The 20,551-nt window shown below is 40.1% G+C and overlaps 1 protein-coding gene across 2 annotated transcripts in view; it reads right to left on the bottom strand.

The window, feature by feature from the left end:
- Nucleotides 1-20,551, bottom strand: part of GDPD4 (glycerophosphodiester phosphodiesterase domain containing 4) — a 102,750-nt gene that overhangs the window by 28,907 nt on the left and 53,292 nt on the right. For both annotated transcript variants that reach the window (XM_053670782.1, XM_053670784.1), the window contains 2 exons: nucleotides 7,980-8,136; nucleotides 469-690 (listed from right to left, as the gene is read on the bottom strand). In XM_053670782.1, coding sequence (XP_053526757.1) covers nucleotides 469-690; nucleotides 7,980-8,136 — 379 coding nt within the window. The remainder of the gene's footprint in view (nucleotides 1-468; nucleotides 691-7,979; nucleotides 8,137-20,551) is intronic.

Here is a 20,551-nt window from a genome sequence, read left to right on the forward strand (position 1 = left end):
TTTCTAACAGTTCTGCCTCAGTGTATGGTGGGGGTCACATCATATAGTCATTGTACACATTCTTTTTTACCAGAGTGGTGATATTTCATTTGCTTTGGGTTTCCCGGCACTGAGATAAATATCAGTGGGTCATTTTTGGTTGCCACATGTAGCTGTATAAGAAATAGTCTCCAGCCCTGCCCAGGTCATCCATCTATGCCAAGGTTGCTGGTTCAACACCCAGTCAGGGCTCATACAAGAAGCAAGCAATGAATGCATAAATAAGTGGACAACAAATCAACATTTCCCTCTCTTTCTTCCTCTCTCTAAAATAATTTTTTAAAAAAGAAACAATCTCCATTTTTATAGGGAACAAAATTATTTAAGGATGACAGGAAAGATCTACAGGTTGGTCAGGTTCAACCGCTATGCTCCAGGGACATGCTACCCACCTCCCAACCTCTACCGCCAATACTGAGATAGACGTACCAGATGTTGCTCAATTTTAGAGTCAAGGATCACACGTACTACTTGTTGGATAAACGTATTTCTGAAAGGATGATTTATTGGAGGGCTATTTAGATCAAATATCACAAATTTTCTCTCCTTCTGTGCAAGTTCCAATAAATCAGCTAGTTTAGGAATCTTTTGATTTCTTGCTTTTTCTCTATCAGCCTCTGATAAGGGTTCCATATTATGAAATGGTTTGAGCTAAAAAAAGAATAAGTACAAAAGAGAATGTGTTGGCTTCCATCAGAAGCATTTTACAATACTCCTGCTATATAGCATGACACCTAGTCCTACCTATGTGTTGCTCCATTACCATTCAGCCCACCAGGCCATCTGAAATACTGGTCCTGAGCTCAGAGTTACCAAGGAGAGAAATTTAATGCAATCTCCATAGGTAATTATGGTCTATGTCAAAGAATCTGTTACCAGTATATTTGCACTGAAAGTCCTTCATGTTCCTGTCTTAACCTTCCTTTTTAGGCTTCTTTCTCTAACTGAAGGTAATCCAACTCCTTTTCATTTTCATTGGCTTCCAATAATTGCTCTCACTGTTCTAAAAATAGGCTATGGCTTCAGACTGAATTAGAGGCAATCCCAGCTCCACCACTCATTTGCCTTCTGGGCCATATCTGCCTCTTAAAATTCTACCCTTCACCTGCAAAGTCCAGTTCAAATGCTACCTTGTTCATGAAGCCTTCCTTAAATATTCCTGAACTAAAGAGACTTGGATGGTGTAAAACTCAGTGGCCCATTTTTTTGCCTCTGTAATCGTATGTCTCCTTCTGTCTTCTACAGTTATTTGTGGATGTTTCAGATCAGATGAAAATCCTGGTTTCATGTGCTTCTTGCTATGTAACCTTGTAAAACCACTTACATTCTCCACATCTCCATTGCCAAAGTAGGGAAGTGGAGAGAAAAGATAATCTATGAATTTCTCAAGTTTATTTTGAAGATTAAATATAATGAAATATTTACAGACTCTAGGAGCATGTCTGCTACACAGAACAGTACACAATTCACTTGGTTCCCGCACTTTCTACTACTTCAACTGCAGTGTAACTCCCTATACGGCAGGAACTGTAATCTGTCTTTGCAATGTAGAGCAATTCATCTCACACCTCAGCCCATACATATGGCTGCTTTTATCATCATTTACTGATTGTAGATTATTTTGGGTGAGGTCAATGAAACAAGCAGCAGCCATCTCACATTTTCTTAACTCAAATGATCTTCTCTCTGTACAACTTTATCTACATTCTTATTCTCACGCTTTCTATTTGTATTCCTTCCCTTGACCAACTTAGCAAGCTGCCCTTTTTCAGCTTTCTCTCAGTAACAAAGACATTGCACAATATCCCCATGTTAGACTGGAAGACAGATCATAGAAGCTGAATTAAACCACAGTTTAGTCCTGGCTGCTATGGCTCAGTGGATTGAGCACCGGCCTGTGAACCACAGGGTTCACATTCCTTTGGTTTTGTTCCCGGTCAGGGCACATGCTTGGGTTGTGGGCCAGGTCAGGTGTCCTGTAGCGGGCATGTGAGAAGAAACCACAAATTGATGTTTCTCTCCCTCTCTTTCTCCCTTCCTACCCCTCTGTATAAATAAATAAATCAGATCTGTTCTCTATGCATAGAGAAATAAGTAGGAGGGAACTGGATGATTCAAGGTATCAAAGTATTTAAGAAAGAGGATGATTGTCTAAATCTGCCCAATAATCCACATAAAGGAAACCACTTAACAGACCATCTGCGAAGTATCCATAAATACAGAGGAACAACAGTACAGTTTCTCAGGTGCCTCCACTTTACTATTAATCCCCACACCATAGAAACTCAGAGCACTCAGAGTAGCACTGAAGTAGTGGGGCTTTCTAACAGTCCCAAGCTCTTGCCCTCATCCCAAGCTATAATTGTGATTTTGAGGCCATTATCAGACATACTTCTTCTCTATGGCGCTTTCCCATAAATTTCATCATTAGGAATCTGCTCTGTAAAAATTACCTCCAGAAAAAATCTGTCTGTATGCAAATTATTTTTAACAATCACAGAAAATTTTACTGCACATTATCAAACTATAGTGATGCATATTAGTATATGGATTCAAAAAATAACCAAATAATTGGCCATGGTACCAAAACCCCTGAGGGGAAAAGAAGCAGAATAATTATATATAATCAAACCCGAAAGAATTCAGATTGACTCTGTTGACACTGTTGCCTAACATCCTCTCAATGCTGAAGTTGCGGAAGTTCTAAGCCAACTGTCAGAGACTTTAATGTAAGAAGGATTAATTGTTCCTTTCATTATCCAAGCAATTAGTCTACTTATCTGCTTAAGAGCAAAACAAAAAAACTGTCATGGTGGAGGATACAGATTCATCCAATATCTTTGAGCTATTAACCAAAGAGTTATACTTCATTTTCTAGTACTGCCTACTCAATTATACTCCCATTGGTCTAATTTTTACTTTCTTTTATGCCCTAGCTGATGAAATAGCCAATATTTATTATCTCAACTAGAAAAAAATCAACAATTTACCTGAACTTATGCTTCAGGCATTTACTAAAGGCCCATCCTACTCTTCTCAAGCCAACCAAGATCTTAAGGATATGCAACAGCCCATCTTAAAATTCTAAGACTGATTCTACAACTCTAATCAAAACTTCTAAGGAAAAAATTTAATTCTACACAATAACAGTTCATTATCCAGGGTTCAGCAAACTTATTCTGTGAAGGATCATATACTAAATACTTTTAACTTTGTGAGACAAACAGTCTGTCTCTCAACTATTAAGCTCTGCTATTAGACTATGAAAATAGCCACAGACAATTCATAAGTGAGTAAGAATGGCTATGTTCCAATCAACTTTGTTTATTGACAATGAGATTTCAGTTTTATATATTTTTAACACATCATGAAATATCATTCTTTTGTTTTTCCCCCCACAATTAAAAGTGTGGGGGGAAAAAAATTCTTAGCTCACAGGCTGTACAAAAACACCCAGCGGGCTGGATCTGGACACTGGCCGTGGTTTGTCAACCTTTGATTTAGGCCATGCTATACTGGCTAAGGGGGGGATATAGTGTCATGAGAGAGTACAGAGTATCCAGAGTTATCCAAAACCAACCACTAATGACAATTAAGATGATTTCTGGGATGAACTGGATATAAAGTATAGGTAGCAAGCTTTTTTGAAAGAGGCCTCTGTGATTTGACTTAAACAAGTTAGAATCATTCTCATGAATCACAGAAACCAAAGACCTTCAGTGATCTCAAATATTTCTTCAACAATCATCTTTGCTGATTTTCCAGATCATCACAAACCTTTCTTTTTGAAAGTACACAAAAGGGGAGACCATGGTCTAAGGGCACTAACTCAACAGCTTGGCACACATCCAAGACTCATTGTCATCACTGCCTATGCCCCGTTCCAGCAGCAAGGCTTCTTTTCTTTCCTCAGAAAAAGATGCAGTCCTGGCTGAACTAGTCTACGTGCCTCCAGATCCTGTACTAGCTTCACCTTTCTACTGTGTGGTACTACATTTATACAATCCCTGTCGTTAAGTGAAAATACCCAATATTTTTATGTTAGTTGATTAACTGCCACACAGTTATAGTCTCTTTCTCATGTGACCACTTGCCAGGGTAACACTCTTAATACAGCAACGGTATTATCCTTACCAGTGAGAAAGACTCTCAGCATTTCTGTAATTTGATAATGGTCCAGGCCAGGAACGGTTATTTTGGGTGCTCCTATATCAAATCTTGATTTAATATTGTTTATTGATAGCTTGTATTTTTTAATGAAAAATTACATTATTGACTGTGCAATAATTTTTCTAGATTTTCTTATAGAAATTCAAATCTATTCCCAGAAATCAAATTGGCTCAAGCAGCCAAAACACAGCCCTCCTTACAGCATGTGAGATTGCTAATAATAAAAGGGTGACTCTTTGGCCATGACTGCTTGTCTGCTTCTGAAGCAGTTCACTGTAGAATGCGATGGAGGGAAAACAGGATTTTAGCCTTCTCAGTTATCTATATTAAAAGTAAGTAAATAAATAAATTACCCAGGCCCCGAAGCTTCCCAAATATATTGTGGTCCTAAAGGTGGAGGTGCACAGTGAGAGAGACAGGAGAGGAAATGCTTCGGCACATCATCACACTGAACAGAACACTCTGATAAAGTCCTTAGGTAAGAAAGGGCCTTTCAGAGAGAAGAAAGACCATTCCATGGAGTTCAAGAATTTCATCGTTAATGCACAAAATGTGGCCCCAATTCTGGAAAACAAAACAAAACACTGGAACTAAGCAGGCTGTCAGGTTCCTGATGGCCACCTGGTAGTACCAATTAACCTCAAACAGATACTTCCCCAAATCCTCCAGGACACAACTCATCACAGTGGCGGGGGGATTGACTGCAGTATTAAACAAATGCTGATGGGCAACCTTCCTAAGATATCAACATATGTGACCAGTTTTCTTCATCAGCTCTAACTAACATAATCCTGAGAAAACTACAAAAGTGAGACATGGATTGGAACCTTGCCCAAAGGGACCCACTCAAAACAGATTTTGTACAGTTTCTTCCCTCTGTGGGTAATGAATTTGTACTAGTACTTGTGTGGTTTTTTTAATGGATGGTCTAAAGTAACATCAACTTAAAATGGCTTTATAAACTACTATATATTTGTTTTCTCTACCTAAGCCATTCTACTTTACTATAATGTAGTAGGGGAAAATATTTTACTTGGGTATTTTAAATTATGCAAAACTTTGCTTCTTACTAAAACACCTCCTGTCCTCATACATACCATACCCCTGAAATTGGAAAGAATACACAAAATGTGAAGTGAAATCAGCCAAACTACCAGATACCGTTGAAATTCCATGCCCTCAAGCACTTTTCTCTTAGACTTTGTTCTTTCTCACAAGGAGGTCCTGGGTTATCTCTCTATCCACTACTCATGTGCAGCCCCATGTTTTGGGAATATCTCCACCAAAAATTCCTATCAGTCCTTTATTAAAAACCTCTTTTAGTTAAATATCATAAAGGATTAACCAAGATATCTCAGTCCTGTCATTAGAGGAACACGCTGGAAAATAGCTCACAGAAAGACTGCCCTTGAACATCACTGGGAATGACCATACCAGATACTCTGCACTCCAGTAGAGCAGTTAAAGTAGAAGGAATTTATCCTTGGATGCACGCTTCCCAACTAAAACGACATCACCCATCCACAAGAATAGGAAAGGTTCAGCCATTAGAGATCAGAAACCTACGTTCTCCAGGGAACCACTGCAAGTCGAGAGCTAACCCAAGGTCCTTGTAACTAGCAAACAACTACTTGAAGTAGAATAGTAGTCAGGAAAAAGCACTAGGAAAAGATTCTCCTGATAAATGCCAAACTCACCTTTAATGCTTTTGTTCTTTATCCTCTGGTCATACTTTTGCTTTCATTGAACTCAAGTTATACACTGCTGACTTAGCCTATCATGTTCCTCTTACTTAAAACAGTCATTTGTCCAACTCTGCAATTTTCTAGACAAGCATCACTGTAACTAAAATTCAGCTCCACCAAACTATTACGACTGTAAACATCTTGAAAATATACTGGATGAATGATTCCACTTCTGAGTATATACCCAAAGAAAGCAAAACAATAATTCTGGAGAATATGTGCACCCCTGTGTTCACTGTAGCATTATATACAATAGCCAAGCTATGGAAGCAACCCAAATTCCCGTCAATACACAAGCAGATAAAAAAGTTGCAGTACATATATACAACAGAATATCACTTGGCCATAGAAAGGAATGGTTTCTCACCATTTGTGACAGCATGGATGGACCTAGAGGGTATTATGCCAAGTGTAACAAGTCAGTCAGAGAAAGTCAATACTATATGATTTCACTTATATGTGGAATATAAAGAACAAAATAAACAAACCTGAAACAGATTCACAGATACAGAGAACAAACTGATGGTAGTAAAGGGGGCAGCAGTTTGGGGGACTGGGTGAAAGAGGTAAGAAGTAGGAAGTACAGATTGGTAGTTCAAGAATAGAGATGGTCATGTAAAGTACCGCATAGGGAGTAGAGTCAATAATAATGTAATGACTATGTATGTTGCCAGGTGGGTAATGGAAATATCAATCATATACTTCATAAAGTATATGACTATCTAACCACTATGTGTACACTGAAACTAATACAAAACAACATAAAATGTAAAGTTTAATTGAAAATTAAAATTAAAACATTAAATTAAATAAAAATAATACATGCTATGTTGAACATACATTCCTTGCCAACTCCTAAAATTTGGTAAAGAAAATTCTAGTCAACAGCCTTATAACATGTGAAACTGCTATCAGCTGATTAATGGATGGACTGATGGATAGACAGACATGCAGACAGTCTGTGGAAGATTTCCACACTTAAAGACTGTGACTCAACTTGATGATAGAAATCAGTCTAATTCCCAATCATATTTCTCTTCATAGGTTACATTTGCTAATGTGGTACTATGGTATACATTTTTTTAAGGCTCAAACATTGAAAGCAGTTAGTTATTCCTATGAAGAAGACAAGAGTCAAATGTTACATATTGAAATAATGGAAGATGATACAGATGTGTTGTACTGACTGCATTAGTTCCCAAGGGCTGCTATCACAAATTACTGCAAACTTGGTGAGTTATAAAACACAGACTAGCAACCTGAAATTGACTCTAGTTTAGTGTTTATCACAATGTATGGCAATTGCCTGTTTCTTACACTAGGTAGTGAACTCCATTAAGTCTAAATGTATGTTTATTCATCATTGTATTCCTTGTATCTAGTACCCAGTGGGTACTCAATAAATATTTTTTGAATGGTAAGAAGAGAGAATGAAGAGAAAATGTTTCCTAGTCTTCCTTATGTATGCTTTTGAGCTATTCAAAATGGCCAGGAAAATGTAATGTAAACAATAGGCACACTATAAAAGTTCACAAAATTCTTGGATAAAAGGGAATTAAGTGGCAATCATAAGATTACAAGTTTGTCTTCAGAATTTCCAGTGAGTGCAGAAAGCAGTAAAGAGATTGACTGCATTACTGGAAAAGCCTTTCTGACAATGCTATAATCCTGTCGCCAAACTGGAATGAAATTGTGTGTATTCTTTTTAAACCCTCTCCCAAGGACATATTTATTGATTTTACAGAGAGGGGAAGGGAGAGAGAGAAACATCAATCAGTTGCTTCTCACATGTACCCCCATTAGGGACAAAACCTACAATGTAGGCATGTGCTTTGACCAGGCATTGAACCTGTGACCTTTTGGTTTACAGTACGATACCCCAACCAGTTGAGCCAAAGTGGTCAGGGTGAATTGTGTGTATTCTTGACTATTTTAATCTAAAGTCTTTACCTCCAGGAGCAGCACATGGCCTTGTTCTAGAGAGGGAATCAATGCAGGATTGTTGAGCTGGAGAATATGTCTTACCCGTGATTGTACAAACCAGCGGCCAGCATTCAGAGTTGACAGAAAATCCCAGTAGAAGAGGTTAGTTGTTGTGTTGGAGGCATTTGGCATGATCTCCCCGATATTGGTTGTTCTTCTCAGGTCATAGTCATGCATGAGAAAAGGCACCCCATCATAACTGTAGGCCAAGGGGGCAAAGGGGGAATTGGTGAATAAGTTGAAGTCACCCACCTTGGCAGACAGGGTCCTCAGAAAGCCCATCAAGGTCACGAGTTTTACTAGGGTTCCATACTACTTCCTAAATCTCAGCAAAGGCCTAGGTACTAGTCATTTATACTTTGATGTCCATATTTTTCTGCCCTAGTGATAAATTTTCTGTGACATATAATAACCATATCATTGATGGTGAAAGATGAGCTTCCCTATCCAGAGGCTTTCTGGCACCAAAAAAGCCCCCAAAACAAACAAACAAAAAAACCCACAACGTAAAAAACAGTAGATACAGTATTGACCCGAGTGTTAGGTGAGTGGGGTGGTTATGGGGCAAGGCCCTGGGGTTCCAGAACAATACTAAGCAGGCATCCGTACAATCCCCGCGAGTTTTTCTGACCCGTTTACCAGCCAGGCACCTGCCCTGAGTGTTTCTCATACTAGATCATTCACATTCAATGGTATCATTAGAAAAGTTCCTGGTTCTCTTATCTGCTATTTGCCTTGAAGAATCTCTGCTCTTGTGAAAATCTCTCTCTTCCTTTCCCATTAAAATACACAAGAGAAATCTTTAACAGCCATGAAGGAGTAATAGGGATAAGGTTTAGCCTCCTACCCATAAACAACCAGAAAACTAGACAAAATAGGGGAAATGACATTTCAGCCAAAGGACAACAAAGAGCACACAGCATGATGATCTCTAGGAAAGATGAACAAATGAAAGAAGCTCTACCATTACCCGGGCTTCCTTTCAGCAGATGAACACAGGACTGTGGGACAGACAGGGCGAGCCTAATGTGCGCCCGGCTACCACGCTGAAATGGGGAGAAAGAGGTCAGCTTAAGGAGAGATCAAGATGGCTGGAACTTGTGTGCTGGGGTCCCAAAGATGATGCAGGTAAGTAAATAAATAGGTAAGTAAATTTATAAATAAATGAGTAAATAAAATATTTCTAGGGAAATACGTACAGATGTCTTTATGTATGCTTAAATATCAATCTCTACAAATGCAGAGTAAAACTCCAGGAATCTTGGAATTTCATCATACTACAAATATTCACCAGACATGTAAAAAGAAGCAGGAATGTGTAACCATAAGCAAGAGAAATTACTCAGTAAGACTAACTTGAAAATGAAAGAGGTGACACAAGCAGTAAAATACGGGCACTGAGTTGTGTACAACAAAAATGCACACAATTTATATAACAGGTATAAAGAAAAGCATGAACATAAGGATGACAAATGTAAGATGGTAAAAAATGGAAATTCTAGAGCTGAGAAAATACAGAAACCAGTATGAAACTTTCGCTGGATAAAATTAAAAGTTTAGATATTAGAGATCATGTAAAGATCAATGAATTTCAAAATGTAGCAATAGAATCTAAATGACCTGAGAGAAAATATCAGCAGACATAAATTTTGTGCGATTAGATCTTATAAAAATCTTTAAAATTTGTTGAAAATTATGTATGAGGAGATTCAAGAATCTTAATACCAAGAAGGATAAATATAAAGATACACATACACATCCCAACATTAAGGAATATTATAATGAAATTGGTGAAAAACTGATGAGGAAAATTGTGAAATTAGCCAGAGGAGGGAAAATGGCATATTTTGACAGAAATGAAGATAACCACAGAACAGACTTATCAAAAAAATATGAAAGATGTAAAACAATGAAACAACATAGTTTGTATTCTGAAGGAAATCACATGCCAACTTAAGATTCTTCGGACTGCAGGGAAGAAGAGAAAACGGCAGGAGAATGGTAGAGTGAGGAGCACCTGCCTCCCCACTTTGATGACAACTGCACTGGCTGATTTTGACATAATATTTTGGAACTACTGAAGGCCTGCAACTTTCAGGGGAAATCATGGAAGTAAAGTAGGGTTAATTTCAGTGGATTTCAGCACTTTGCCCAGCAGCCACTACCCATCTCTGTACCCCAGCCACAAGGGCAGCAACTGTGTACAGATTCCTGTGACAGCTTGTACAATAAGCAGCTAGTGAGAACTGTGTGGCAAGAAGTTCCTGGACCCCACATACAAGGGATCTGTGCTCTGGCTGCAGATGGCTGCCTCTCGTCACAGGAAGGCAGGCAGAGGCAGGCAATCACTGTTGTTGATCCTTCCCTCACTTTTGCAAAGCTCTTACCTTCTGGCTAATGTGATTTCCAGGCTATTTAATGGTCCAGCACCCTTTTTACACCTCATCATTTTTTTTCTTTTCCCCCTTGGAAGCCAGACATTAAGGACCAACACATTAAAAACAGCTGCACATACAGGGAAAATTAGAAAGTGACTGTGCATGCCAAAAGAAAGGATCAGAAGAACCTAATAAGACCTTAGGTTTACACCTCAACGTGGCCCATGTCACAGAGACATTCTACAATGATTGAAAAACAAACACAAAAAACAGTCACCTCCAGAAAAGAGGAATCTGATTTCCAGTGTTACCACATTGTACGATTCAACTGTCCAATTTCCTACCAAAAAAAAAAAAAAACCCACACACAAAAAAACAAGGAATATAAACAAATAGGAAAGTATGGCTCATTCTGAGTTAAAAAAATAAATCCACAAAAACTGGCCCTGAGAAAAAGAGCTCATGGCAGATAGATTAGACAAAGAGTTTAAAACAACTGTCTTAAAAACACTCAAAGAAGTAAAGATGTGGATAATGTCCAGAAAACAGTACATGAAAAAACTGAAATCTAATAAAGAGATTAGAAAATGAAAATAAAAATAAAAGAAGAAACAAAAAGTACAATAACTGAAATGAAACACTGACGAGAGAAATTTAAAGGCAGATCCAGCAGGCAGAAGAATCAGAATTGGTGAACTTGCAGATGGAACAATAAGCATTATTAAGTCTGAGGAAAGACTGTAGGAGGTGAACAGAGTCTGAGGCATACTGTGACACCAATAAAAGCACAGGCCAATATCCCTTATGAATGTTGATGCAAAAATTCTCAACAAAATATTAACAAATAGAATTCAGCATTGTATTAAAAGGATTATATAACATGATCAAGTGGAATTTACTTCCAAAGTGAAAAGATGGCTCAACATATCCAAATCCATCAATTTAATACACTACATTAACACCGTGAAAGGGAAAGAAAACATGCTTATCTCAAATGATGCAGAAAAGCATTTGACAAAATTCAACACCTTTTTGTGATTAAAAAAAACCTCACCAACTCATGAAAGTAAACTACCCCACCATAATAAAAGACATATATAAAAAACCCCACAGTGAACATCATATTCAATGATGAATGGTTGAAAGCTTTTCATCCAAAATTAGGAACAAAGCAAGGATGTCTGCTTTTGCCACTTCCGTTCCTAGTAGTATGGGAAGTTCTAGTCAGAGCAATTAGGCAACACAGGGAAATAAGAGGCATTCAAACTGTGGACATAGAGAGTTATTATGCTAAGTGAAATAAGCCAGTCGGCTAGAGGCAAATGGCATATAATTTCACTTCTATGTTGAATCTAATGAACAAAATAAACAAAATAGAAACAGACTCATAGATACAGAGATCAGACTGACAGGCTGTCAGGAGGGTGGGGGAGTTTGGGGACTGGGTGCAAAAGGTGAAGGGATTAAGCAGCACAAACTGGTACTTGCAGAATAGCCACAGACATGTGGATTGCAACATGGAGAATATAGTAAAAAATGTTGAGGTAACGGTTATGGGGTGAGGTGGGTGCTTGGGACAGCACAGGGAGTAGAGTGCTTGGTTTTCTGGCCACTTTGCTGAACATCTGAAACTGGTGTGGAATAGTACTGAATGTAAACTGTGCTTGAAAAGTAAAAACTGGGTATTCACATGAAAAGAATGAAGTTGGGTCTTTACCTAATACCACATACAATAATTAACACAAAGTGAATCTGAGACCCTCGTGTAAGAACTAAAACAATAAAATTCTTAGATGAAAACATAGGGGAAAATCTTCACAACACTGGATTTGAAGAGAATTTTTTGGATATGACAACAAAAGCACAGATAGTGAAAGACAAATTTGGCTTCATGAATATTTCATGTGTAGGAAAAGTCATTATCAACAGAGTAAAAAGGCAAAACTACAGAATGGGAAAAAATATTTGAAAGCCATATATCTGATATGGGATTGATATCCAGGATACATAGAGACCTCCTAAATCTCAACAGAAAAAAAATAGGCTAAGTTTAAATAGACATTTTTTAAAAAATTGTGAATGGCTAAGACTACATGAAAAGATCCTAAACATCACTGATCACTACAGAAATATAAATTAAAACTATAATGAGATGCCACTTCAACCCAGTCGGAAGGCTACTATAGAAAAACAGCCTTGACCAATGTGGCTCAGTTGGTTGGCAAACCAAACCAAGTAAACCAAAAGGTCACAGGCTCAATTCCTGGTCAGGGCACATGCCCGGGATGGAGGTTACATCCTTGTCTGGGGTGCATATGAGAGGAAACCAATGGATGTTACTCTCTCACATTAATATTTCTCTCCTCTACTTCTCTCCCTCCCTTCTACTCTCTCTAAAATCAATAAGCATATTCTTGGGTGAAGCTATAAAATTAAGCAACAAAAAACAAGCATTGGCAAGAATGTGGAGGAACTGAACCCTTGTGCACTGTTGGTGGGAACATAAGATCGTACAGCCATTGTGGGATACAAAATTATTATGTTATATACTGTATGTATTATAATTTATATCAATAAATTAGACTTATGGTCAAGATGGCAGCATAAGTAAACATGGCTAACTTCCTTGCACAACCACATCAAAATTACATCTAACATATAGAACAACCATCACTCAGAACCACCAGAAATCGAGTGAATGGAAGTCTGACAATTATGGAATTAAAGAAACTACATCCAGCCAGACTGGTAGGAGGAGTGCAGATTTGGAATGAGCTGGTCCCACATTCACGTGCTGTAGGTAAAAACTTGGGAGGAATATCTCAGGAGCAAGAAGTCCCAGCCCCACACTAGACTCCCTAGGCCAGGGTTCCAGTGCCAGGAAGACAAATCCCTACACCTTCTGGCTGCAAAAACCATCAGGGACTGAGTCAGTGGAAGAAACTTCTGGAGTCCCAAGTAGTTCCCCTTAAAGAACCCCCAACACTCTGGCTGCAAAAACCATCAGGGACTGAGTCAGTGGAAGAAACTTCTGGAGTCCCAAGTAGTTCCCCTTAAAGAACCCCCACGCAGACATTCAGACTTACTCCTTCTGAGCTCCAGCATCAGGGCAGCAGCTTGAAAGGCACCAGTGGGGCATTCAGGGAGAAACTGAACTGTCCGGCATCAAGGTGAGCCTGGGGTACTGTTGTAGACCGCTCTGCCTAGTTTTAGGAATTGTATCTCTACCCCTTATAGCTAAGGGTGAGAGACGACCTCTGGAATGCCAGCCACAGGAGACAAAGCCTGTCTCTGGTAGCAAACACTGCCTCAGTTCCTCTCCCTGCCCCCAGAGCTTGGTTGGAAGTCAATGACGGGTAAGACCCCTCACAGCGGGGGGCAACCTAAGCCAGACTCGATCACCTGGGAGGCCTTCATGGAAAGACTGGGGGGGGGGTTCCAACAGAAAGCAATGGACTCTCGCCCCCCAGCTTTGACCCAGCCCGAGTCCCCATGTTCTCTGGGAGAAGCACTTCCTGGCTCTAATCCCCTTAAGCCTGAATACCTGATGGGGAGAGGTGCAGCTCCTTGCCTGGCCAGAGCGTGCTCTGGGGAAAAATTTGGCACCACAAAGACTTGCTGATAAACCTGTGAAATCTGCTCCACAAAGAGTGCTTTCATTCATATGATAAGGGTCCGAGAGGAAATGAGTATGTCTCCCAAAGTTTCTGCAACTCTCTTCCTGACAGGCACTGACTCAGATCTCTTTGTAATGTTATCTACTGTTTGACCCTTGCCACCCTGTATTCCTGTGTATTACAACCCAATAAAAGGCTATGGAGGAAGGCACTCGAGGCCTTTTTCTCCTCGGAGAAACTGGCCGCTGCTGGCCTCTTTCTCCCCAGAGAAACTGGCTACAGCCCACTCCTCCATCCCCAAATAGATCCAGCATGTCTCAGCCATATTTACTCACTCAGGCATGTCCATGGCACTGGGGGGACCTCTGGAAGTAGTCGCTCCCACAGGGTACAACTTTCTCCCAGACAGAAAGGTGGGCAGAGGCCATTGACCCTTTTCTGAGCCCTCCCCACACAGAGCCACAGCACTAGCATGCAGGTGTCATATCTGAGATTCCATCATCCTGGATAACACTGTTTTCCCTGCCCTGGAGATCCCCAGAGATGTCATCCCACCCAACTTATGGGGCCACACAAGCTGCTTTTCCATATCAATAGCTGGTCTTAGCTCATGCTGCACAACTTTTTAAATCCTATCAAACAAGTGATAGCCAGCCTCAGTGAGCTCCCAACTTCCATCCTTCTTGCTAAGTGGTCCCAAGCCATCACTAGCAGCAACCAGCCTAGATTCACAGCTTGGCTTTGCCCAGGAAGCTCCAAGCCCAGCACAGGTAGCAGCCATCTCAGATTGCTTTATAGCTCAGGCAGGGGGTGGGCCCTGGCAAAACACAGGTGGGGCTGATCTTAGCTGGCACCACCCAGGAAACTGGAGCCTGCACACCCAATGGACAGCTATAGAGCACATTAGAGTACCACCACCCTGCCCCTGAATGGCTGATCCTCAGTGAAGGGGAGGGGTTGGTGGTCAGTAGTCACAGCCAGTCCTTGCAGATGACTGGCCTGGGTAAATCCCTCCCATTGACCTGCCAACAGCAACCAAGTGTCAACTACAACAGGAGTGTATACTCATCCCACACAAAGGGTGCACCTTGAGTACCCAGTTTGCATTATAGGAAAGGCTGTGCCATTGGACCCTACAGAAAACCTACAACATTAGGCCATACTACCAAGACAGGGAGTCATAGCAGCTCTACCTAATAAATGGAAACAAACACAGAGAGGCTGCCAAAATGAGAAGACAAAGGAACACAGCCCAAATGAAAGAACAGATCAAAACTCCAGAAAAAAGAACTAAACAAAATGGAGACAAGCAATCTATCAAATGCAGAGTTCAAAATACAGATATAAGGATGCCCAAGGAATTTAGTGAGGACCTCAACAGCACCCAGTCTGAGGTGAAGGATACACCAGTTAAAACAAAAAACAATTTACAGGGAAATTAACAGTAAAGTGGATGAGGCTAAGAATCAAATCAATAATTTGGAACATATGGAAGCAAAAAACAACCAACCAGAACAAGAAGAAGAAAAAAGAATACAAAAAAAATGAGAACAGTATAAGTAGCCTCTGGGACAACTTCAAGCATTCCAACATTTGCATCATAGGGATGCCAGAAGGAGAAGAGAAAAGCAACAGAATGGAAAGCTATTTGAAAAAAATAATGAAGGAAAACTTCCCTAATTTGATAATGGAATAGACATGCAAGCCCAGAAAGTACAGAGAGTCCCAAACTAGAGGGATATAAAGAGGCTCACTCCAAGACACATCGTAATTAAAATGCTAAAGATAAAAGATAAAGAGAGAATCTTAAAAGCAGCAAGAAAAAAGCAGTTAGTTACCTATGGGGCAGTTCTCATAGGATTATTAGCTGATCTCTCAAAAGAAACTTTGTGGGCTAGCAGGGATTGGCAAGAAATATTCAAAGTCATGGAGGCAGGGACCTACAGCCAAGATTGCTCTACCCAGAAAAGCTATTATTTAGAATCAAAGGCAGAGAAAGAGCTTCCCAGACAAGAAAAATTAAAGGAATTCACCATCACCAAACCATTATTATAAGAAATGTTAAAGGGATTTAGGAGGTCTGTCCAAAAAGTATTCTGCCATGTAATTGAAAAATTGAGACATTGAAGATACGAGATACAAGAAACATTGTACATAGGACAATGATGCCTCAGTCCTCTTCACATAGTTCTCCCAGCATCTCTTCCACTATTCAAAGCAATTCTGAAAATCCTTTGTTGGAATTACTATTAGTGCCCAATCACATTTTTCTGAATCTCATCAACAGTCTGAAATTGCTTCCCTTTGAAAGGTGATTTTAGTTTTGGGAAAAGCCAGAATTTTTTGTTGACTGCAGCCTGTACACGTTCAGTACTCTCAGGTGTTCTCCATGTTGCAGGCCTTCCAGAATGTGGATCACTTTCAACAGATTCTTGACCACCTTGGAAGCATTTATGCCACATATTTATTTGCACTGCATTCATTGCATCATCCTTGAAAGCCTTCTGAATCACCCAGTTTCCAAGGAGGAATGTTCAAGCTTAATGCAAAATGTGATATTCATTGCTCTACTTGCAGTCATTTGGAATGTGACAGCCACACAGTACTCGTGCTCACTCACTGGCATCTACCGCCCCCACTGACTTGAACAGTGATGTCATTGTTCACACATGTGCATTCCATCCACTCTCCTTGGCTGACAGATTATATTGATGTCACACAAACCATTCTCATTATATTAACAATGGCTGGACTTTTTTGGACACACCTCATATTTAAGAAAAAGAAGACCAAAACTATGAACAATAAAGTGGCAATAGATACATATCTATCAAAAATTGAATCTAAAAAAGAAACTAAGCAAACAAGAACAGAGACAGAATCATGGATACAGAGAGTGTTTTTTTTTTTAAAGCCTTTCTTTATTTTTTAAAAGATTTTATTTATTTATTTTTAGAGAATGGGGAAGAGAAGGAGAAAGAGGAGGAGAGAACTATCAATGTGTGGTTGTTTCTCGCGTGCCCCATACTGGGACCTGGCCTGCAAACCAGGCATGTGCCCTGACGGGGAATTGAACTGGTGACCCTCTGGTTCGCAGCCAATGTTCCATCCACTGAGCTACATCAGCCAGGGCCAGAGAGTGTTTTGATGGTTTCCAGATAGGAGGGGGTGTGTGGGAATGGGTGAAGAGGTGAGGGGATTAAGAAATAGAATGCAGAATATCCACGGGGATGTAAAATACAGTAAAGGAAATGGAGCAGCCAAAGAAATTACGCATGGCCCATGGACATGAACAATAGTGTGGGAACTGTCTGTGGGAGTTGGCAGTGCTGGGTGCAAGGGGGACAAGGGAAAAATGTGGGCAGCTGTGATAGCATAATCAATAAAATACAATTAAAAACTGGGTGGCACTCCAGATAAATGTTCAATTATCAGCTCTTCTGCTGTGTTGCCTCTGTGTTGTTTTCTGAATGGGTTATACAAAGGTCTACCTAAAATTTTATATATAGGTTTCAAAAATCCCATACTCTAGCATAGCAATTTCTCAGAAATTAAACATAGAATCTCCACAAGATCCAACAACTCCACTTCCTGGTATATATCCAAAAGAATTGAAAGCAAGATGTTGAAAAAAAAAAACTTATAATGTTCATAGTAGCATTACTCAAAGTAGTCAAGGGGTAAAAACAATAAAAATGCCCACTGGCATTTTGGTGGATGAGTGGACAAGCAAAACATGGTGTATACACACAGATATTATTCAGCCTGAAAAAGGAAGGAAATCTTGTCACATGTTGCACATGGGTAATACTTGAGGACATTATTCTAACTGAACTAAGACAGTCACAGAAAGATAAGCACTGTATGATTCCATTAGTAGGGTATCTAAAATAGACAAATTCACAAAAACAGACAGTAGGATGGTGTTTACCTGGGACCAAGGGCCGAGGAAAAGGAAAGTTGTTTAGTGGGTATAGGGTTTCTGGTTTTCAAGATGCAGAAAGTTTTGAAGATGTTTCACAACGATGTGAGTAGACTTAACACTACTGAGCTGTACACTTAAAATTAAGGTAGTGCATTTTATGTTATGTGATTTTTAAAAGATTTTACTTATTTATTTTTAGAGAGAGGGAAAGGGAGGGAGAAAGAGAGGAAGAGAAACATCAGTGTGAGAAACATTTATCCATTGCCTCTTGTACATGCCCTGACCGGGGGCCAAACCCACAACCCAGGCATGTGTCCTAACTAGGAAGGGAACTGGTGACCTTTCACTTTGTGGGATGATGCCCAACCATCTAGCCATGTGGGTCAGAACATATATGTGTTTTTAACACAATAAAAAAGGAAGGAAATTTTGAGACATATTAAATAGAGATGAACCTGACACTAAGTAAAATGAGCCACCTGATAAACATAGAGTATGTTTCCAGTTTATTAGATAACTAGTGTAGTCAAATTCATACAGGCAGAAAACAGAACAGCAGTTGCCAGGGCTTGAGGGAGGAGAGACCAAGAAGTTATTATTTCATGTGTAGAGTTTCAGTTTAGGAAAATTAAAAGTTCTAGAGATGGATGGTGGTGATGGTAATAAAACAAGGCAAATGTACTCAATGCCATTGAATTGTATAACTAAAAATGGTTAAGTTGATAAATATCATGTTAAGTGTATTTTCATGGCAATGAAGAGATCACTAGATAATTTCTTTCAATAATTCTCTCCTCATTCTCTAGCTGGGGAAGGGAGGAAAGGGGCACCCCTCTTACACAGGACGGGAATGAAAGACAGGGATCCACCCACAGCCTCTGGAGCCAGAGTTCCAGGCAGTGAGAGGGTGGGAAGTGAGCGCTGGTTTTGTGATGTTCACCTGAGTAGGGCTGGTATAGTCACCATGTTTATATCCTGCTGGGTACACTTCTTTCAGTCTATTGCTAAAAAGAGTAGCCTTTTGAGGGGGTATTACTTTTTTCATCTGCAGCTGTAGGTGTTTCTGGGTTTTAGGTCTCTCCAGAGTACATGTCAGAATATATAAAAGAAATATATAAAACAATAACAAAAACAGGAAACTCACTACCTACTTGGTAGTTCTGTGAGTCTTGTGAACCCTAGCCAGTCACCTTTATTTCTCTACCTTTCAGAATCTTCTCTCAGTTGCTCTGTGAATTTTTGCCCAATTTTTAATTAATTAATTAGTTAATTAATTAATGTATAATTCTTGGAAACCATAGGGTGGAATGTGCTTACTCCACTTCCTCTGGAACATAAGTTACAGTAGCTGCACTTGCTAGTTTTATACTCATGGGGTATTCTTTAATGTCCATAAGTAGTTCAACATATTTGCCACTTAGTAATTGTTGATACTACATTTTTCCTATTCAAGTTACTGGTGTGATACTCATGTACTAACTGATATGCAATATTTGGCATTGACGAAGCTTAGGGTGTGACCATCAGTGTACATGGTGGCGAATGTGGAGATGAACACTGGAGATGAAGACGTCATCACGAAGAGAAACTGAGATGCTGGAAGGATCATCCGCTTCACAGTCTAAGTCACACACACAAGAAAAGACAGACTGTGACCCAGGAGCTCACTGGCTCTACACCTTTACCACATTGTGTCATGACCACCGAGTACTTCCATATTTGAACCCAGAGGCTCTGAGAGAAACATCCGGTGTCAAAACCTTGATTCAGCAGTCTGCATCAAACGCTTGTCATTGTTGGGTAATATCAAGAACCCAGTCTAGGATCAGAAAACCTAGTTCCGACCCTGGCTGTGTGGTGTACATTCCAGCCCAACGCCCTGACCAACACATTTCAAACCACGTTTCCTCATCTTTGAATTAAACGTCCATTTCTCTTCGGTTTGCCTCACAGAAAGGCTGTGAAGGGAGTTTGCACTCACCACATTCACTACTTTATTCCTGCTAGAGATGAGGCCTTTCTCCTGCCAGGTGCTCAGGGACATAGATTTTTACAGCTAGCAGGTCTTTTGTCCACACCCCTGCTCTGATCCTTTGTCCTCCCTTGGACACTGCTACAGCCCACTACCCATCTCCCTGAGAAGTCTCCCTCACAGACTGCCCGATGAGTCTGTCGAAAACAAGGAGGTAATCTGTTAGGACATACCATGGCTGCCCTCTACACATGGAAGCATCTCCTTGGTCCAGGCTCAGTGAGCCCTGCAGCCAATCCCCTTCCTCACGTGGCCCTCTCCTGTCCCCACAGCACGCCAATTTGGCGTCTGTGCATGTCAGTGCACTGATCTACAACATTGTTGTTTCTGATTTATATGCCCTTGAATAAGCTGCTGCCTCTGCCTGGAATAGCATCTTTCCACGTACACACATGCTAAAATAATATTTTTTGCTTTAAGACCCAACCCAAACACAATTCAGAGTACACAGGTCTTTTCCACACAATAGGAAGTAGCCTTTTGCTCCACTGAGGTTCCATTGCATTTGACTAAATCTTCTCTGAAAGGCACACCCCACAGATGGTCTCATACTGTGGTAAACATGCCATGTCTCCTTCACTGGCTGGGAACATCTCCTGGGCAGGAGTTCATTGTACTCATTTGCCTCCCAACAGCACTCAGAAGAAGGCCTGGGATACAGT

The sequence above is a fragment of the Artibeus jamaicensis genome, unplaced genomic scaffold (genome assembly GCF_021234435.1).
Source record: "Artibeus jamaicensis isolate MK-2021 breed Jamaican fruit bat unplaced genomic scaffold, CSHL_Jam_final contig_64, whole genome shotgun sequence".
Lineage (NCBI taxonomy): Eukaryota > Metazoa > Chordata > Mammalia > Chiroptera > Phyllostomidae > Artibeus > Artibeus jamaicensis.